At 45.9% G+C, this 18,592-nt stretch overlaps 1 protein-coding gene across 1 annotated transcript in view; it reads right to left on the reverse strand.

Moving 5' to 3' along the window:
- AMN (amnion associated transmembrane protein) overlaps window positions 1-15,748 on the reverse strand; it is a 73,969-nt gene extending 58,221 nt beyond the window's left edge. The window contains exons 1-3 of the mRNA XM_054970180.1: window positions 15,701-15,748; window positions 9,070-9,188; window positions 8,935-8,979 (exon numbers count right to left, since the gene is read on the reverse strand). Coding sequence (XP_054826155.1) covers window positions 8,935-8,979; window positions 9,070-9,188; window positions 15,701-15,743 — 207 coding nt within the window. The 5' untranslated portion in view covers window positions 15,744-15,748. The remainder of the gene's footprint in view (window positions 1-8,934; window positions 8,980-9,069; window positions 9,189-15,700) is intronic.
- Between the last annotated feature and the right edge of the window lie 2,844 nt (window positions 15,749-18,592).

The following is an 18,592-nucleotide window of genomic DNA, read 5'->3' on the forward strand; positions in this document are numbered from 1 at the left end:
TGTCACACAATATTACACCACCACCAATCAAGGTTTTTGAAATTGTCAGAGTTTGTTACCCACAAGTCAAGCTGTGAGATCCATGGTTCCTGAGGTTAGCCTTGGGCAAGCCACACTTTGTCATTAAAAAAAGCAGTTGACAGGCAGATGCTATTTCACTGAAACACCAGAAACGCAAGCAAGACAGATAGAGCTTTATACCAAAAATAAAAGCGACACTCCCTGAATCACTAAAGAAACTAAGGATGTGCATTTGGATAGTAACTAATCAAAACCTGGATGGGAAAAACTCCATTTATTCATTACAGTAGCTGTCTACACACAACTCCTCCACATGTTCACTAAACACACCAGGAGGGCTAGTTGGACACGCATGCTAGTTCCACGCTCAGAGCCAAGCTACAAGTGACGCCTGACACAGGTTGGACACTTGTCAGCTTCCCTCAAGTTTTGATGGGAAATGTAGGCGTCCTGGTCTTGCAGCTGTAATGGAGAGCCAAGCTGTAAAACCAGGATGCCTACATTTCCCATCAAAACTTGAGGGAAGCTGACAAGTGTCCAACCTGTGTCAGGCGTCACTTGTAGCTTGGCTCTCACTCTCCAGCCTCCACTCTTACCAGATCATGTGTACAGTGTGAATGCACAGCGGAAGTGTCTATATGTATTCTTTCTCTCTGTGATTGTGGATGCTGCTTTCCAAATGTTGGCCGTTTCCACACAGCTGCTCATTCCTGCCCTGGTCCCGGTTATTGTTTGTGTTTTGCGGAGACACTGAAAACTCAGCATTCACATGCAGTCCCCAAAAGCACTAACCTTGACTTTTGTGGTCGCAGGCAGCCTCAGCATCTCCTAGAAAAAGTAGGTTTGGAGGGGAGGTCGGGCACTTTCATCAGCGTCACCTGCCTCCCTTTCAAATGTTTTTTTAGCTCTGCACATGCGTGATCGCATGCTGAGAGCTTGTGGGGAGGAGCCGGGCAGTGATCGAAGGTTTCCTTGGAGTGCTTTTAATATTCACATGCCCAGAAATGAAGAAAAAGTGCTCTGTCAAACCACGCCAAAAGGAAAGACTAGAGAAAGTGCGTTCTCAGAAGAAACTGTCCAGAGTCTGGGGCCCAGCCCCCAGACTTGCCAGAAGAACGGGATGGGAGGCAGCTGGGGGACAGCTACCCAGACACACCAATGGACACCCAGGACCAGACCAGGCCGACAACAGAAGGAGAAAGAGAGATGCCCCAGTCTCAGGAGGGTAGAGTAGCACCCAAGCCCTAGAGAATCATGCGGGGCAGTTGGAAGCCAGCTAGCCCCACCCTCTGGGGGAAGGCCCAAGGGTCAGGCCAGGAAAGTGAGAACCACCAGGGGCGGAACAGCCCCAAGGGAGAAGACTCAGAAAGGGCAGTCAGCCAGCAAGCCGGCAAGCCAGCCAACAACATTACCGGCGGGGGATTAGCCAGGACTAGGAAAAGCTGGGAGCAAAGTCATCCTAGGTATGGTGACCTGAGGCACTCAGCAGGGAAAGCTTGGCAGCCAGCCAGGAAAGCACAGCTATGGCTGATCAAGGCAACCAGCAGAGAAAACCCAGGTGTAGTTGCCTGAGACATTGAAGGCTGTGGCTAGAGTGCAGGGGAGGGTGTGGCTGGCAGGTGGAGCTGGGAATAGGGGAAAGGATATAAGGAGAATCCACCCACAGGGTGTGGTGGGTTGTTGTGTAGGAGGATGGTAGAGTTGAGGAGACAGAGAACAAGAGAAGCTGAAAGGAGGAAGAGGATGAAGGAGAGAAAGGGACAGGAGTCTGGGGGCTGCAGAAGGCGAGGAGGGAGGGAAGACAGCCAGGACTCTGTCAGGTGGAGCAGGCCTGCGAGGGTAATGAGAGGGAGCGAGGGTGATGTAGACCCCCCCCACTCCGTCCACAGAGCGGGAACCTGCATATTCCCTGACAGCATCCCCATCTCAAGGTCAGGAGGGCCAGCACCTCACAAGGCAACGCCCAAGACAGAACCTGACAGAAGTGTCTAAAAAACAGTAGGTAAATGCCCTTCACCCGTTTTGCTAATGGACATGTGTAGAGGGAAGGGGGAAAGCCTCCAGCCTTTTGTGGGTATGCCGTCCTTTTACGGACATGTGGAAGCGGCCGTTGTCTATCACAGGGAGAGAGCCAATATACAAGCATGTTCTCCACATGTAGATGCTGTGCTCACGAGCCAGTAACCATGCAGAAGCGGGGGCCAGTGTGCTTGCACCCACTGTCAACCCATGAAGCGGGCATATATACTGGGCTTGTAAATAATTCACAGAGAATATGGTTTTTATTCTAGCATCTGGCAGTCTGACTTAGAGTTCATGGAGAGCCGAGGGAGGCTAGAAAGAATGACTCAGGCAATACGTAACTGGCAGGAGCACACCGATCAGCCGAGTGACACAAATCTTGCCACCGTAAAGGACTGCGCTGATAGATCTGCCTTTCTCGAGCGTTTACATGAATCACACTGCAGGTCCATCTGCTTGGGAAGGGCATTATTTTTACTTAATGTGTGGCTCTTGCTTACTCAGACAATTCTGTTTTTGGGTGGCGTGCTGGTGAAGAACAGGACAAATGTTTTGTTGATTCACTACTGGTTTGGACTGATAGAGGCAAATATTTTACTTGCATAGACAAATGTTAAACTTGCTACTTTCTGGATGCCAGGCAATATCTACCGTTTTCTCTTAACAATATAAGTGATAGTAACACAGAGAAACTACAGCACTGTGATGGACATAACCCCATTTGGTTAAAAAAAAACAACAACCCTTGGTTAGGATCACAGCGGCTGATGGAACTAGCTGTAATTCTGCTTGGAAGAAAAAGGAAAGCAGAAATCACATGCACACTGATGTCATAGAGTTACACACCTCTGTTGGAATACCATTCATGCTGAACAAGCAAGGTGGATGGGAATTTATACCACTTAAACTGCTCCTTCTCAGCTGTCGTTCTAACTAAGTAACTAAGGTTGTCAGTTCTGGTTTGGGAGATTCCTGGATATTTGGAGGTGTTCCTTAGGGAGGGTCGAGGTGCCAGCCTCCAGGTGGTAGCTAGAGTTCTCCCTGAAATTGCAGCTTATCTCCAGACAACAGAGAAAATGGCTTCTTTGGACAGTGTATGGCAATATATCCAGCTGAGGTCCCTCCCCTTCTAAACTCCACCCTCCCCAGGCTCCACCCTCAAAATCTCCAGGAATTTCACAGTCTGGAGCTGGCAACCGTAGATACGGTTACCCACTCCCACCCTCCACTCCCTGCCACTACTCAACTGGCCAGCAGGGGGAAAGGTGCAGGAACAGGCCTTCTGGGCATGCTCCTGGGGCGGTGCAACAACGTAACTTCCTGGGAGTGGCATCATTGCGCTGCCCCAAGAGCGCTCCTGCACTTTGCAGCGTGTCAATTTGGGCCAAGTTGCACCTGTTTGAGGCCCAAGTTGTTCTGCTGCAAAGCGTGTGCGAGTTCCTGCATCTGTGTGATGACGTTGGCCAGAAGCAATGTCGCTGGAAGCGACATCATCGCACCAGTGCAGGGATGAGTGCACGCTTTGAGAGCACACAAGGGACACAACAAAGGAGAGTCTCAGGTACCCGCCCTCCCGCAGAGTAAGGGTAAGGGCAAGGGGACCTGGCAATCCTACTGTCACATGGGCTCGGTCAAAATATGTTAGTAGGTGTCCTGAGGTTCCAGGTTAAGCCTCTTCTTATGGTGGAGGCAGTTGTTTCCAAACAGGTGTTCCCTGTAGACCCAAAGATGAGGCATCCTGGGCTATTCTGAAAGAACTCCAGTGAAGTGGAGAAAAATGGGCCTGGAGATTGCCCAGAAATACAACAGAACTCCAGATTACAGAGCCCAGTATCCCTGGAGAAAAAGTGGACTCTTCGGCATTATTCCCTGTAAGGTCCCTCCCATTCCCAAATCCCACCTCCCGAGATGCCACCCCCAAATCTCCGGGAACTTCCCAACTAGGGATCCCATTCCCCCGGCGGGGGCAGGGGATCCTCTGCTTTCACCCTCCACCCTTGCCTCCACTTACCTGGCCAGCGGGGGAGGAAAGCACGGGAATGGGTCTTCCCAGGTGCACTCCTGATGCAGCACAACAACGTCACTGATGTCATCGTGCTGCCCAGAGAACACTTCTGTGTTTCCTCTGTGCGGTGCAGTGACGTCAGAAGTGACGTTGCTGGAAATGATGTCACCATGCAGCCGCGCGAATGCAACATTGAGAGGGGAAGAAGGAGGTAAGTGCCAGGTCTCACACCCTCCCACCGGGAGGGTAAGGGGACCTGGTCACCCTATTCCCAATTCAGAGTTAGCTACCCTATATTGGGAACACTGTAGCCACTTGCTTTGCAAACCAAGAAAGAGAAGTTAAATTTTCAGCAAGTCCAGTTCTACCTCTTAATTCCAGACTTGGCTCTGTGTGCTATGCAGATACAGAATATAAACAGTTTTGAATGCAGCTATTTAATGGTTGGTAACTCAGTGGCTGAGAAATCAAATCACCGTGGCAACCTCAGCTGCCATTTCCCAGAATGAATGTGGTTTTGCAGAGAGGGGGGAAAAATCAAAAGACAGATATTTTGACAAGATCATTGTTTACGGCAACACCATTTGCTTAAAAAAAATGGTTTTGTTCCATCTGACTATGCTCGCTGTACTATTAAACGCCCTAAGAACATCCTAGCATGAGAGCTGAAAATGTTGCTATTGAATGGAAAGGGTCATCTTGGAGCACAACCTCCGTCCTTATGAGACACACTCTGCTCGGGCACTTGGGTGTAGCAGAGCTGCATTGACTAGGAAACAGAGCTGAGGCAGGGAGGGGGGAACCCACACCGTCACGTAGCCTGGCTGTTTCGGCAGTGTATCGTTGCTCCTTACAGAGCACACAAGAGAGCTATGCTCAGCCAGTTAGTGCAAAGAGACTGGAAGCTCTGAGTTTCTTGACAGAGGCTCCAGATCGAAAATAGAAGCAAGAAACTGTGACAACAGGGATACTGTTGGAATAGTGCATTTAAAAGTTTGGTTTGCAGCAGAGGGGGTCATTCTTTCCCCACTGGTTTTTTTTTTAAAAAAAACCAAGAAAGCAACCACTGAGGCTGCAGTTTTAAGGGGGAGACCAACATAGTGGGACTCGGCTTTTTCCTTTTGTGCTGTTTTCCTACTCAAAATCAACCTCACTACCCCCAACTTCTTTTACCCCTGCTAAGGGAAAGTTTAGGGCTGCCAGGTCTTCTCACCCTCCAGGCAGGAGGCAGGATGCCCAGCACCCACCATTCTAGATGTCTTCGTGAGATGTCTCACCATTCTAGATGTCCTCACACAACTCCCAGGCTACATGATGATGACATCACTTCTGGGAAGTGATGTCATTGCGCAGAGCCTTGTGCCGCCCCTGGGAGTGCTCCCACACTTCGTAGTGGGCCTATTTGGGACTGAATCAGGCCTATTTGGCACCTAAATTGGCCTGCTGTAAAGCACAGAAGTTCTCCAGTGTCCTCCCAGCAGTGCTCCTGCGCTCCATAGTGGACTGAATTGGGCCCATTTGGGGCCAAAATTGGCCCTCTGCGAAGTGCGGGAGTGCTGCCGGGGCAGTACGACAAGCCCTGGAAAGCTCTTGAGCTTCGCAGTGGGCTGATTTGGAGTGCAGAGCATAGGGGTGTGCTGCACCACCTGGGAGCGTACCCCAGGAGGCGCGTTCCCCACCTTTTCCCCCACCAGCGAGGTAAGTGGGGGCGAGGGTAGAAGATGGGAGCAGGGGATCCTCCGCCCCTAGTGGGGGACTGGCAGCCCTAGAAAATGTACAGGTAACCCTATTTTCCCCCAAAGCAGCTTGAGAGCGGAATTTTTTGTTTGGAAAAAGGTTTGAGAAAGGAGCCTTTAAACTGGGTGTCTCCAGCTGTGCTAGTCTCTCTAAAACTGCTGTATCCAGGTCGGCTTTCTGTGTGTGTGTGTTTTTTTTAAAGTCTTCAGTAAAGATGGGCACAACCCAAAATACGAACCAAAGTTCATCATGAACTGGGCCATTCTGTGGTTCACGAATCAGTGGTTTGTGGAGGCTCGTTTTTGATTAACCATGATGAACCACTATGACTTTTAGCCCATTTCGTTTGGTTTGTATTTCGGTTCATCACTGCAGACAGCCTGGTGCCGATCAATCAATTTCCTAGGCAATGGGGGGGAGGGGCTCTCTGCAGACCTTTTCCTGACCTGGAAGTGACATTTTCGCGAACCAAATGAACCAATTTGCGAACTGGGCAATTTTATATCGGTTCATGATTCATGAAATGTCACGAACTATGAACCGCAATGAACCAACATTTTTTCAGTTCGTGCTCATCTCTAGTCTTCAGGAAGAAAGAAGCATGGACCTACATATTACATAGCACCACCTGGAATTTACAAGATAAAGTTACAGTGTGGTAGTGGGCCAAACTACACACTATGATTTCTAACAAGTCAGGTCTGGGACCTGACTCTTAGGGTTGCCAACTCCAAGTTGGGAAATTCCTGGAGATTTTGGGGAAGTCCCTAGGGAGGACCTCAGTGGGGTATAATGCCAAAGTGGTCACCCTCCAAACCAGCCATTTTCTCCAGAGGAACGGATCCAGGGGAGAGCTCCAGGCCCCATCTGTAGATTGCTAACTCCACTGATTTGCCTTCCCCTCAACCACACAGCTGCTGCAAGGAGTGGCATTTCAAAAGTGCACAAGAGCCCAATTCAGCTTGGGACCACAACATGGAGGCAGGAGGGGCTCCTCCCCTCTCACACACACTTTCTCCAAGTTGAAATGGCCCCACAGATGGAGTTATTTGTTGGATTTTGGAGTCTCGTGTGCACAGAACACTGCATGTCTGGGTTCCCTGGACCCAACTTGTTAGAAAACGTAGTTTAGCCATCAGAGCGTGAACCCATAAATCTGTGGGAACGCCTTTTGCCATATGGTCACTGGAGGGTGCTCCAATCGGTTGATAAACAGCTGCTGGTGGTCCCTGGCCGCAAAGAGTCTTGCCTAGCCTCGACCAGAGCAGGGCCTTTTCGGTCCTGGCACCAGCCTGGTAGAACTTTCTATCTGCTGAGACTGGGCCCAGAGAGATATGTTACCCTTTCACCAGGTGTTTAAGACAGAGATGTTCTGCCAGGCATATGGTTGAGGTGGGGGTATGGGTGGGCTTTCTTGCCTCCTGTTGAGGGAGGAAATGTAACCCCCTTCCCCTGGTTCTCTGCCAACTTCTCTACCATTGTTTACCATCTCCCACCCCATGGGATACGTTGGCTTGGGTTGAGCAATTGGGCTGCAGTGCAGAGTTATTTCTGCTTTTACAGAATTGCATGTTTTATTGTGATTTTAACATGATTATATTATATGTTGTCATCTGCTCTGAGCCCGCTTGCAAGGAGAGCGGACTATAAATTTAATCAATCGATCAAAATCAAATTCTTGATTCAGATCTCAGCCATGAACAGAAAGATATCCCCTTGAGGCCTCTGCCACATGAGGTGATTTGGTGCCCTATTCACAAGTGTTCCTTACCAGACCGACAAATGTTGGAAGCCATTTCTAAGAGAAGGAAATTTTAAAGACATTGCCATATAATTTAACTGTGTCTCTTGATGTGCTTATGAAGTGCAGGGGCCCAGCTCAAAAATGTGCCTGCCATCTTAGAACTTAAGTTTTTAAAACTGCAGTTTGGTCTGTCCAATCACATTTTGTAATGTATGCATACCGTTTTCCATTATGTATGCATTATAATGTATGCATACCGTTTTCCATTCCTTTGAAGGCTGTTTCCACATGTCTTTACATAGCGCAAAAGTCACAGAACGTGGATGGCTTCGTGGCACGATGACATCAGAAATCACGCCATGAAGACGCCCGCGTCCCGTGAGTTTTGCACTATGTAAAGACATATGGAAACAGCCTTGATCATTTTGTTTTGCTTTGATTTTTGCAAGAACTCACCACAGTTAACACCCTGCAGCATGCACAACAGAATTAGAAACAAGAGAAGATGGATCTCTTATAGCACATTTAGAGTTTGTCTACACAAGACATCTTACACGGGGATGCTCAAGTGTAGGGATATATATTCATACAATTCATGCAGCAGTACATACACAGTCAATGAAGTGCAACGTGCTATTTTTACAATATTTGTGCAACTCTACAATGCTTAAATGTACTTATGACCATGTATAAGAGTTCAGGTATAATCAAGAACTTGTAGTCACTGTTTTGAAAAGTTAATCTCGAAGCATGAGCCCAACTCAGAGAGACTCCGGGACAAGCTGAAGGAGAATTTCTCATATGTTTCTAAGGCAAGTATCTTCTTTCCTTGTATTCCTCCGCTGAAACAACAACAAGGTGGGAATGCACCCACCAGTTTCGGTCAGCGTCGCTCTCCAGGTTATGAATGTAGAACAATACAAACGGTGGAAGAACTGCGTGCCCCTGAGGAAGTCCGCAAGACGAAAATCTGCGTGAGTGATAACTGGTCCCAGTTTGGGCGGAGCAGTTGCATGAATTGTATGAATATATATTACACTTTGTATTGAATGTAATTCTTGTTTGCTTTTCCGGGTGGGTTTCCACTTTAGTTTTTCAGGTTATACCGGGGATAGCCTCTTTGGATACAAGTGTAGGGATAGGCAATGTTAGCTGGGAAGGGTAGTTTAAAAAGCCAGAGCCGGCGGAGATCACTTCTCCGAGGGTTTGTTAATTTCATCTTCACCTTCCCAATGAAATTAACAAACCCTCTGAGGAGCGATCTTCTCTGGCTCTGTCTTTTAAAACTATGCTTCTCAGCTAACATTGCGTCCTCATGTAAGAAGTCTTCTTGAGTAGAAAGACTCAGGTTAGCCTGACCCTTTATTATATTCCTTACAATTCTCACAATATTGTACTTACTTACCATATCTGTTAAAATATGGGGTGACTGAACGAAGACAGACACCTCCTGCAAGAAACAAAGAGTACATCGTTCTACCAGATCCCAAAAAGACTGACTGCAGGAAATGTTGTGGTCCCCCAGCCCCAGGTTAAATACCTCACTGCTCCCAAAAACAACCACATCGTTGGCACATGGAACTCGTTTTTTATCCCAATTGGAAGCATTTTCAAAATTGGTGTTTGGGATCCATTGCTTATACACAGCAGCCGAAGTACCTAAAATAAAAGACAAAGGAACACAGTATAATTTAGGACAATCTATCAACAAGACACTGTAGCAGATTCTTAATGATGGATATTCCATTTATTGAATTGCAGTTATTGACCCCCCCCCCCCGGCATGGAAATTGTGCTCCTCTGCATGTTCCGTAGGTTAAGGCAGCCTCTCAAACTAATTGCACTGGCCAAGTAAAAAAACTTAGCAGTCTATAAATTCCAGTCATCACATGCTCCCCAAAATGCTACATCCAAAGATCCTGTCCCACTGACTGATACCTATTAGCTGCTCCTATTAGCTCCACAAAGGATTAAGGATGAGTTTATGCAAAACTGCCGAATCAAATAATAGCTTGGATTCACAAGTGATTCGTGCCTCTGCCACACCACAGTGGGTGAACTGTGGCAAGATCACACTGGATTCCAGTTCATCTGTTATAATTCCCAGACCTTGGAGTCTTTTTGTAAGTATTTCCCCTCTGCTAAGCTAACACAAGATTTTGACCAGCAGTAATGGCACCGACAACTGGGTTTAGAATTGGGCTGCCAACTAAGTTTGCAAAGCTCATTTCGTTGGCCTTTAGTTCCCTTAAGTCAAGCGGCTGTGCAGGCAAAGAACCTCCTTTCCTTACCACTAAAATGAAAAATGACATTATTTAGGTTTTCTGACCATCTCTCGCTGAAGGTCAGTGCTATTTAAGGCCTAGAGGAAAGCTAATAGCTCCTAGCTGGGAACTTGTTGCTGACACCAGGGAAAAGTATTGGATTGGTCTTTAAGCAGGTATGATCAAGCTTCCATATTAAATGTTTCTTCCATATTAAGTCATTTCCCCCTTGCATGTTATGCTAAAATCTGGCAGGGGCAGGCATCCTGCTGGAATTATCTCTTTCCTTTAGCCTCACTTCGTCCATAAGTTGCAAAATCAAGCTACGATAGATACCTGATACCATTGGCTTTTACCCATATCGTCTTCTGATTCATAGATAGCAAAATATAGCAGGTCAGTCATCTTGCCCTATATTTGGCTGCATTCTATGTTGACATCTTTTCCTGCAGTTGGGTGTCAATTTGCAGGAGTTTTTCTCCTCATGTCCCTTTTTCCTTTTTTCCCCCCTGTCCTTCCACAATTTCTTTCTCATTTCTCTGTGCGTTCTCAGTTTGAATCAAAGGTGGTTTGAGTTAGCATGGAGAAATGACAAGGAAAATGTGGAAGGATAACAAACATAAAAAGATGATGTGAGGAAGCTCAAAGGAAAACCTCTGCTGGTCTGCACACAAACCACAGGAAAAACTTGTGTGAAAAGAACATTGGTCCAGGGTTAGCAAAACTTGTGGATCCAAACTACACATTACATCTATTACGTGATTACCACAGGACTTGCAACCGCAGAACACCTGTGAGTTCCCCATTGGAACTCAATTTAGAAGCAACGCAGGGAACCTATTTGGCTTGAGACCATGCAGGGGGAGGCGAGGGGTACCTGCCTTCCCCCCTACCACTGTTTTCCTGACCTGAAACAGCCACAAGTGTTATTTGTCTCCTTAGTGTGGTTGTATGTGTGCTGAGTGCTTCAACATGCAGCACTCCAAAGGGCTAAAGAAGACCCCCAGGGGTGATTCAGGTTAGGAAAATGGCACAAGGAGAAGGCAGGAGACCCTCCTCCCTCAGTCTTTGCACATTTTCCTTCTCCAGTCAGCAAACTGGAACAGAAATCCAAATCTCATTTTGAAAGAGTAATGGCAAAGCTGAAAGACTATTAAATCTGGCAGGCTGTATTGACCCCATTGGATCAATCGACTCCTGGATTAGGAAAGGATACAGGTGAGTGAGTGGCTGGAAATAGGAGAAGAACGTCTGGTCCTACTGGATGAGGTACAGTCAAGAGCGGTTCTTCTCAAACTGGAGTCTCGGGACCACTGAGGGCCTGCTAGTCCTTCATGAGAACAGAAGGCAAGAATTTCTCATGCCCGTCTGGTGAACATGAACAGGAAGATTTCAAGGAATGGGGCAGGGAATCTCCACCTTGGCGGAAGGAGACAGATTTGGTTTTTGCTGCTTTCAACAGGCAGGAGTTTCTACTGTTACCAGCACTGACATCAAGCTTGCAGATCCATCTCAGACCATTAGCTTTAAAACGTGCTGATTGGTTGCTGGAAACCGACAATTCCGCCCTAGGAACTCTAATAGGGTGACTGTCATAGTGACTTCCGGTAAAGATTTCAGTAGGGAGACCAAAAATGAGGTGCCACCATGCATCCACAGATCACAAAGAGCCAAACAGCAATTTTCAACGGAACACAGGCACTTCAAAGATTTTTGAGGGGGGGGGTAACCTGGTCTTTCCCCCCTGTTATTTCACAGAACTGTTCAACTGATCACTGGATAGAAGTTATTAACTAAAAAGTTTCTTGCTGCAGCCTTCGGTGAAATGGCTTTCCAATCAAGGGTTAAATTGATTAGAAATTGGGTCAAGGCCTTTTGTTTGTTTGTTTATATTTATAGTCTTCCTTTCTCACTGAAACCCAATGTGGATTACACAGCATAATTCTATCAACAGCTGGGACAATCAATAAACAATATAATAGGGTATGCATGGCAGACATTTGAAAAGAGGCATACAGTTCAAATACAAAATAGTAAAGAGTCCAGTAGCACCTTTAAGACTAACGAACTTTACTGTAGCATACGCTTTTGAGAACCACAGTTCTCTTTGTCAGATGCATCTGACCAAGAGAACTGTGGTTCTTGAAAGTGTATGCTACAGTAAAGTTGGTTAATCTTAAAGGTGCTACTGGACTCTTTACTATTTTGCTACTACAGACACGGCTAACTCCTCTAGTTCAAATACAGGAATGCAGCAATGAAACATTGCCAGAACAAAACATAAGAATTTGATGTGACCAGGGCTTTTTTTCAGCGGGAAAGCAGAGTTCCGGCACTGCTTGAAAATGGTCACATGGCTGATGGCCTCGCCCCCTGATCTCCAGACAGAGGGGAGTTTAGATTGCCCTCCAGTGGTGCAGAGGGCAATCTAAACTCCCCTCTGTCTGGATATCAGGGGGCGGGGCCACTGGCCATGTGATCATTTTTGCTGAGAGCGATTTAAACTTTTAAAAACTCCCCCCTTGTTCCAGCTGACCCAAAGTGACATCATTGTGCGGTCCTGAGTTCCACCACTGAGTTCCACCACCTCTTTTCTCAGAAAAAAAGCCCTGGACGTGACCAATTAAAAGACAGTAAGATCATGTAAGTCAGCTTACATAATAATTACACCTTAATAGCCATGATATTTCAAGGGATATCTGGATTTTTGGTGGTATTTCAAAAAATGTATTTATTTATTCCTCCATTTCTCACAAGGACAATGTCCTGCAGAATCCCGGGAAACACTATTCTAGAGCCTCCTGTGACATCTAGAGTTCCCAGACTCGTACACCCTCCCAGCAGAAGGGACACAGTACTTAACAGAAGTGCTCGTGCTCCTGGCACCAACGTGATGATGTCACTTCCAGAAACGACGTTGTAGTGTCCACTGGGAGCGCACAGGCTGTGCGTGTTCCCAAGGTGCCTGCCGGTGGCAGACAATCTCTGGCAATCCAAAACCTCCCGCCAGTTGCTAGCAACTGATGAGCAAGCAGGTAAACCACCAGGAGATTGCCCGCCACCAGCGGGCACCTGGGATCCCTAGTGACATCCCTACCAGTTACGGCAACCAGGAGTGATGTCGCAGCATTGATAGATGCCCTTCTGGTAAGCCTCACCCCCTCCAGTCTCCCAGGGGTTGCCAGATGATCCGATCTGCCTATTCCATAGCATCTATTATTTGCGATCCGCACTACTATCCTAAGCAGAGTTACAGCCTTCTGTGGCCACTAAAGTCAATGGGCTTAGAAGGTGTAAATATATTTAGGATTGCCTGCTAAGTCTCACCCAAGCCGAAGGGTGTTTTAGAATAAGATAGCGTGGTTTGTAATAAAACTCTTTTCTAATGGCACAATGCCCTGGGCTAGCCAGAGTAGTCATTTAATTGGTGTCACTCCTATCTCTAGGGCTTCCGGCAAGTTGTCCATATCCATTCCAATATATTTGTAAAAATCTGATTGAACGGTGTAAAATTCTGTAAAACCTAAACAATTCTTAGAGAATAATTTTATCCCCCAACAGTTTTAAGTATAGTTTCGACAGGGATGCCTAGTTTATGTTTTTTGTTAATTAAGAAATTTTTAACATCTGCTCATTAGAGGAGATAGTGGTTATGAGGGGACATCTTCAGTTTTATGAGGTGTAATTAGGTGTGTGGAGAGCAGAGTGTGGTGCCAAACACTGACATACGGCACAATCAAGGTAAACAATCGAGAGAGAACAATAGACTGTTATTTGATGAACGAGATTATGAAAAGCATGGTTATTTCTTTGGAGGAGAGGGCTTCCTTTGAGTTTATTTCTGACTCAGCTGGAAAATTTGTATCTGGCCTGTACCTGGCCATGTGGATTCATGTAATGAAATGTTTCTCCATTCCAAAAGTTTCCTGATATATTGTAAAAACTAGATGTCAGGGAGAAGACTTGGAAAGAACCCTTTTACCTGGCATCTAGTTTTCCATGTCGGGAAGGGACGGGTGGGCTATTTTTGTTTGGAGGAGTATATTCAGTCACACATACCGCAACTTGCAGTTTCAAATGAAACAGGTTTGCCACTTCAGTGCAAACGTGGCCTTTGATTGCAACCTGTGTAGCAAACAAGCAAATAAATAAAGTGGTAATCGGCCACTTTCCTGGAATCCCGCATTAGGTGTTATCGGGGGTAACGTACTAGGGCTGTTATACTTTTCAATGTAACAGAAGAACAATCTATGAGTCTCACTGCTGCCGTTCAGACTTGGTACAGGTGCTTCAATTGCTGTCTGGAACGTGTTTTGATATAAGTGGTTTTTTAAATGCAATCCTATGGACACTTCCCTGGGAAATAAGACCCATTGAATAAATCACTACTTACTTCTGAGTAGACTTGCTTAGGCTTGCTTCCACAATTCCCTTGGAAGCCTATTACAATTCCCAGGGCTTTTTTTCTGGGAAAAGAGGTGGTGGAACTCAGTGGGTTGCCCTCGGAGAAAATGGTCACATGGCTGGTGGCCCTGCCCCCTGATCTCCAGACAGAGGGGAGTTGAGATTGCCCTCCGCACCACTGAGCGGTGCGGAGGGCAATCTACACTCCCCTCTGTCTGGAGATCAGGGGGCGGGGCCACCAGCCATGTGACCACTTTCAAGAAGTTCCGGAACTCCGTTCCCCCGCGTTCCCCCTGAAAAAAAGCCCTGACAATTCCCAACATGTTAAGAAAATGAAAAGTACAGGGAATTCAATGGAAAAGCTGGCAGTATGACCCAACTTGTTAGTTACAGGCTTTAATCTCAACTTAAGGCTCTTTCCACACATCCTAAAAGTAGTGCCCCACTCACTGATCGCTGGCAACTTTTTCGTGGGATTTATGACATCTCCATTTCCAAAGCGGATGCGGGCAGTTTTGCTTCCGTTTTCGCAGCGCCACGAAAACTGCCTGCCTCTGCTTTGGAAATGGAGACCTCATAAATCCTGCGAAAAAGACGCCAGCATTCGGTGAATGGGGTGCTGTTTTTAGGAAGTGTGGAAACGGCCATAGACACAGACTCATGAAGGGGCTTTAGACAAGCCACTTTTCTCCCAATCCACCACCAACAAAGTAGGAATAATCATACTGTCCCAGCTTATAAGGCTGTTATAAAGTACACTGAAACACCAGAAGTCTCTCTGGGTGTAAATGTATTGTACATTAAAAGTTCTTAATAATAATCTATTCTGCCAGGAAAATGTATTTCATTTGACTTTATTATATTCCTTCTTGTGGTGAAGTCACCATGTTATTTTACAGAACAACAAAAAGGAATTGCATACGGCACTTTCCAGTCTGCTGGAGTGACTTTTACTCATAATGAGGCTCTGTTATGAACCTTAAGTGTTATATCATCATTTTTCTTCATCTTCATCATCATCCCCATCCCCATAACCATCATCTTTGCAGATTTCAACTGGGCAGCCAGGGCATTATTGCCCTAAAGCAGCTTTCCCATTTCTATAAATATCCTCCCCAATTCTGCTTTAATCAGTTCTCCCACTATGGAATCCTGGCCTTTGAATGTTAAATAGCCATGCATATTCAACAGAAGTTGGCTCAGAGTGCACAGCTTCAGGCTGTACATTGTCGTGGGGGTAGGGAAAGGGGGGGGACGGGAAAGGAAGGACAAGAAAAGAATCAGGAAAATCCAAGCTGCAGAGGTGCAGCGCTCTGCATATGCAGGCCGCCACTCCGTCATCTTCTCTTTGTCCATCTGGAAATGAGTTCTCCTTCCTGCATTTTAAATAAGTCACGCACACCCAAGTCCGTCGCTCTCTCAGATATTATTGCGGTGGGGGAGGGAGGGAATAATTGTCCTCATTTTCTACACCCAGATGCTCCTCAACAATATTTTGCTTACCAAGGAGATGTAAGAAAATGAAGAAGGAAAGCAGCGTCTTCATTTCGCCACCGGCAGGTTGGACTTTGCCTTCCCTGGGTCTCCCAATGAACTTTGCACCACACAGTATCATATGACGCTTGGGAATGTGAGGGGACTGTGCTCGGCAGTGAAGTTCAGTACAAGGCACTTCATAAGGATGGGAAACCAGGCACTGGCTCTAGAGGGAGGCAAGGACAGGCAGATGCTGGGGCCCCACACTGGCGCAGGGTCCACTACTCCAGCAGTGCAACCATTTTCCTTTATTACTACTACTACTACTACTGCTGCTGCTGCTGCTGCTGCTGCTGCTATTGCTATTGTTGTTGTTGTTGTTGTTTACATTTCTAACCCGCCCTTGCCGCAAGCGGGCTCAGGGCGAGGTACATCAGTTATAAAAACATAATACAAATTTTAAAAACAATTCATAAAACATGGAATACCCAAGAAAGTCAGGGGCAAAGAATTTACAGTAGGTAAATACCTACTGTACCTTTTCCAGATTAAGAAGACCACTAAGTGTAGCTCGATGGCACCAACGTTGGACCACCAAGCTTTGTTTTCTCTGCTCTGATTGGTAGCCTCTATGAAAGTTCTCAAGCAGGGGTCTTTTCCTCCCCAGTTACATGAAATCATTTTAACGATAGGTATCTGATGATGAATCTATCTGTGCAGAGTATGCTCTGTACCAGAGAGTTATGAGCAAAGGCCTTAATCTGGACTTGATAGTAGATTGATACCTGACATCAGATGATTGTCAAATCGATAATACGTAGCAAATGTCATAAACCCAATAGTTGCATGAATTGGCTCCAAGATTGTGGAAAGATGTTACAAATGATTTCAAGTCAGTCATGCTAAGTAGGTTGGGCAACCGCCTAGGAACCACATATAAGCTTCTTTGAGCTCTTTGGGGGGAAGTGTGCTAGAGAAATAAACTCGTCATCTCTGCCACCTTGATGTTGTGCTGCCGAGTACCTGATCTTGACAGTCTCCAGGGATAAACCACCTGACACTTGCCATGTACTGGTGGGAAAAGGACAAGGACCTGCCGCCGTAACAACCCACAGACCTTAAGTTCTTAAAATGCACTGTGCAACAAAAGTTATAATTTTAGAAAGCTATATTTCATGTATATAAAGTGCAAGGTACTCAATCATTAATAAATAACAATAGACAAAAATAAATACAACGTTCACATCCAATACTCATAGTCATACCAATTCACTTCTCAAATCCTGTCGCCAGGAAGTATATTTCTACTCCCAGACTGTAACTACTTATTTCATCAAAGTGGAGACTTGGAGTCAACAGGTAAGTCTATCATTAACATTGTCCATGAGTAAAGAGTCCAGTAGCACCTTTAAGACTAACCAACTTTACTGTAGCATAAGCTTTCGAGAGCCACATCTCTCTTCATCAGGTGCATCTGACGAAGAGAACTGTGGTTCTCGAAAACTTATGCTACAGTAAAGTTGGTTAGTCTTAAAGATGCTACTGGACTCTTTACGATTTTGCTACTACAGACTAACACGGCTAACTCCTCTGGATCTATTGTCCATGAGAAAATCTTCTAAGAGTATGAAAGTCTTTCCCCTCCCCCCCTTTTCAGGTGCAAATCCAGCCAAGGGGAGGGCTCTAATGCGGCAGACACCTCCCAGGTGGAAAATCCAAAAAATGCTCAACAGGGTGCAAGCTATACTCCTGTTTTGGATGGACTTTTTCAAAGGTGTTCAAAAACAGCAGTTGTCTTCCGCTCCAGTTGGTCAATAATGTTTCTCACTTCTCCAACCCAAAATGGGAACCCAGATAGACTTTCCTATATACATGAAATATAACTCTCTAAAATTATAACGTTTGCATGATAGATTTTCACATCCCTTTCGAAAGTGGTTCAGTGTGCAAAAATCCTGGGCCTCTAAAAAGTAATAAATGGAGCGATCTGCAAGCCCAGAGGAACCACACGCCTGAAGTCACTTCAGTGGCCCTAAGGAAAAGAAATATTGCAGAGCAGAATACTTTAAGAGACAGAAGAAAATAAATAGAAAATTAATGATACAATAATGCGTACTCCCCTTCTTCCAACATGTAATTGCCTGTCCGACAAGTCCAGGAATCCAGGCGTGAGGCTGAAAGCCACAACTCATTTACTCCAGAGTAGTTCTATTAAAATTAATGGGGCTGCTCCAATGGAAGCAGGTTGTAGATTAGAGCTATCAGATCCTTAGTCGGAAATTGGTTTGAGAGATCTCTTTAAACCTTAATTGGATTTCATTCATTGTTTGTAAAACGGTAACGTTCTATAGAACTGCTAAGCATTATTCTTTTGTGCTCACCCCCTCTCCAAAATGCCTGTTATCTTATAATTACTAATAATGGTGTCAAATGAGGCTTTCTTTCTTTTTTTTCCAGTTAATGCTCTCCGATGAGAGCAGTGAACAAAAATCTTTGCACATTGTATTTTGGACACTGAATGGTTTTTATTACCTGACGAACTCAGTAGTGGCCCCTCTCACCATCCCAGTATAGACAATGTCAAGGCAGGAAAGGGTCAAAAGGTGATCACAACTTGTAATGTGAACAAACGGAGGAGGAGGAGAAACGTGTGTTCTCATAATGTTCTCCCTCTGAAGGAAAAAAACGAGGACACGTTCTCAGAGGAGACATTTGTAACACCTTCCCTGATAGCACAACGGGTGAGCAATAACTGTTTCTCCATACTCCCAGTTCTCTGCAGCAGGAGAACACGTACCCCTGTGCAGCTTCTGCTTATCTGAAATAAGAGACTTCGCAAAAGGCAAAGAACAGTTTTAAAGGACTGGAGGAACAGCGTTTGTTCATAATAAAGTGTTGGATCCCGTCAACCCATTCGGC

The sequence above is a fragment of the Eublepharis macularius genome, chromosome 2 (genome assembly GCF_028583425.1).
Source record: "Eublepharis macularius isolate TG4126 chromosome 2, MPM_Emac_v1.0, whole genome shotgun sequence".
Taxonomy (NCBI): Eukaryota; Metazoa; Chordata; class Lepidosauria; order Squamata; family Eublepharidae; genus Eublepharis; species Eublepharis macularius.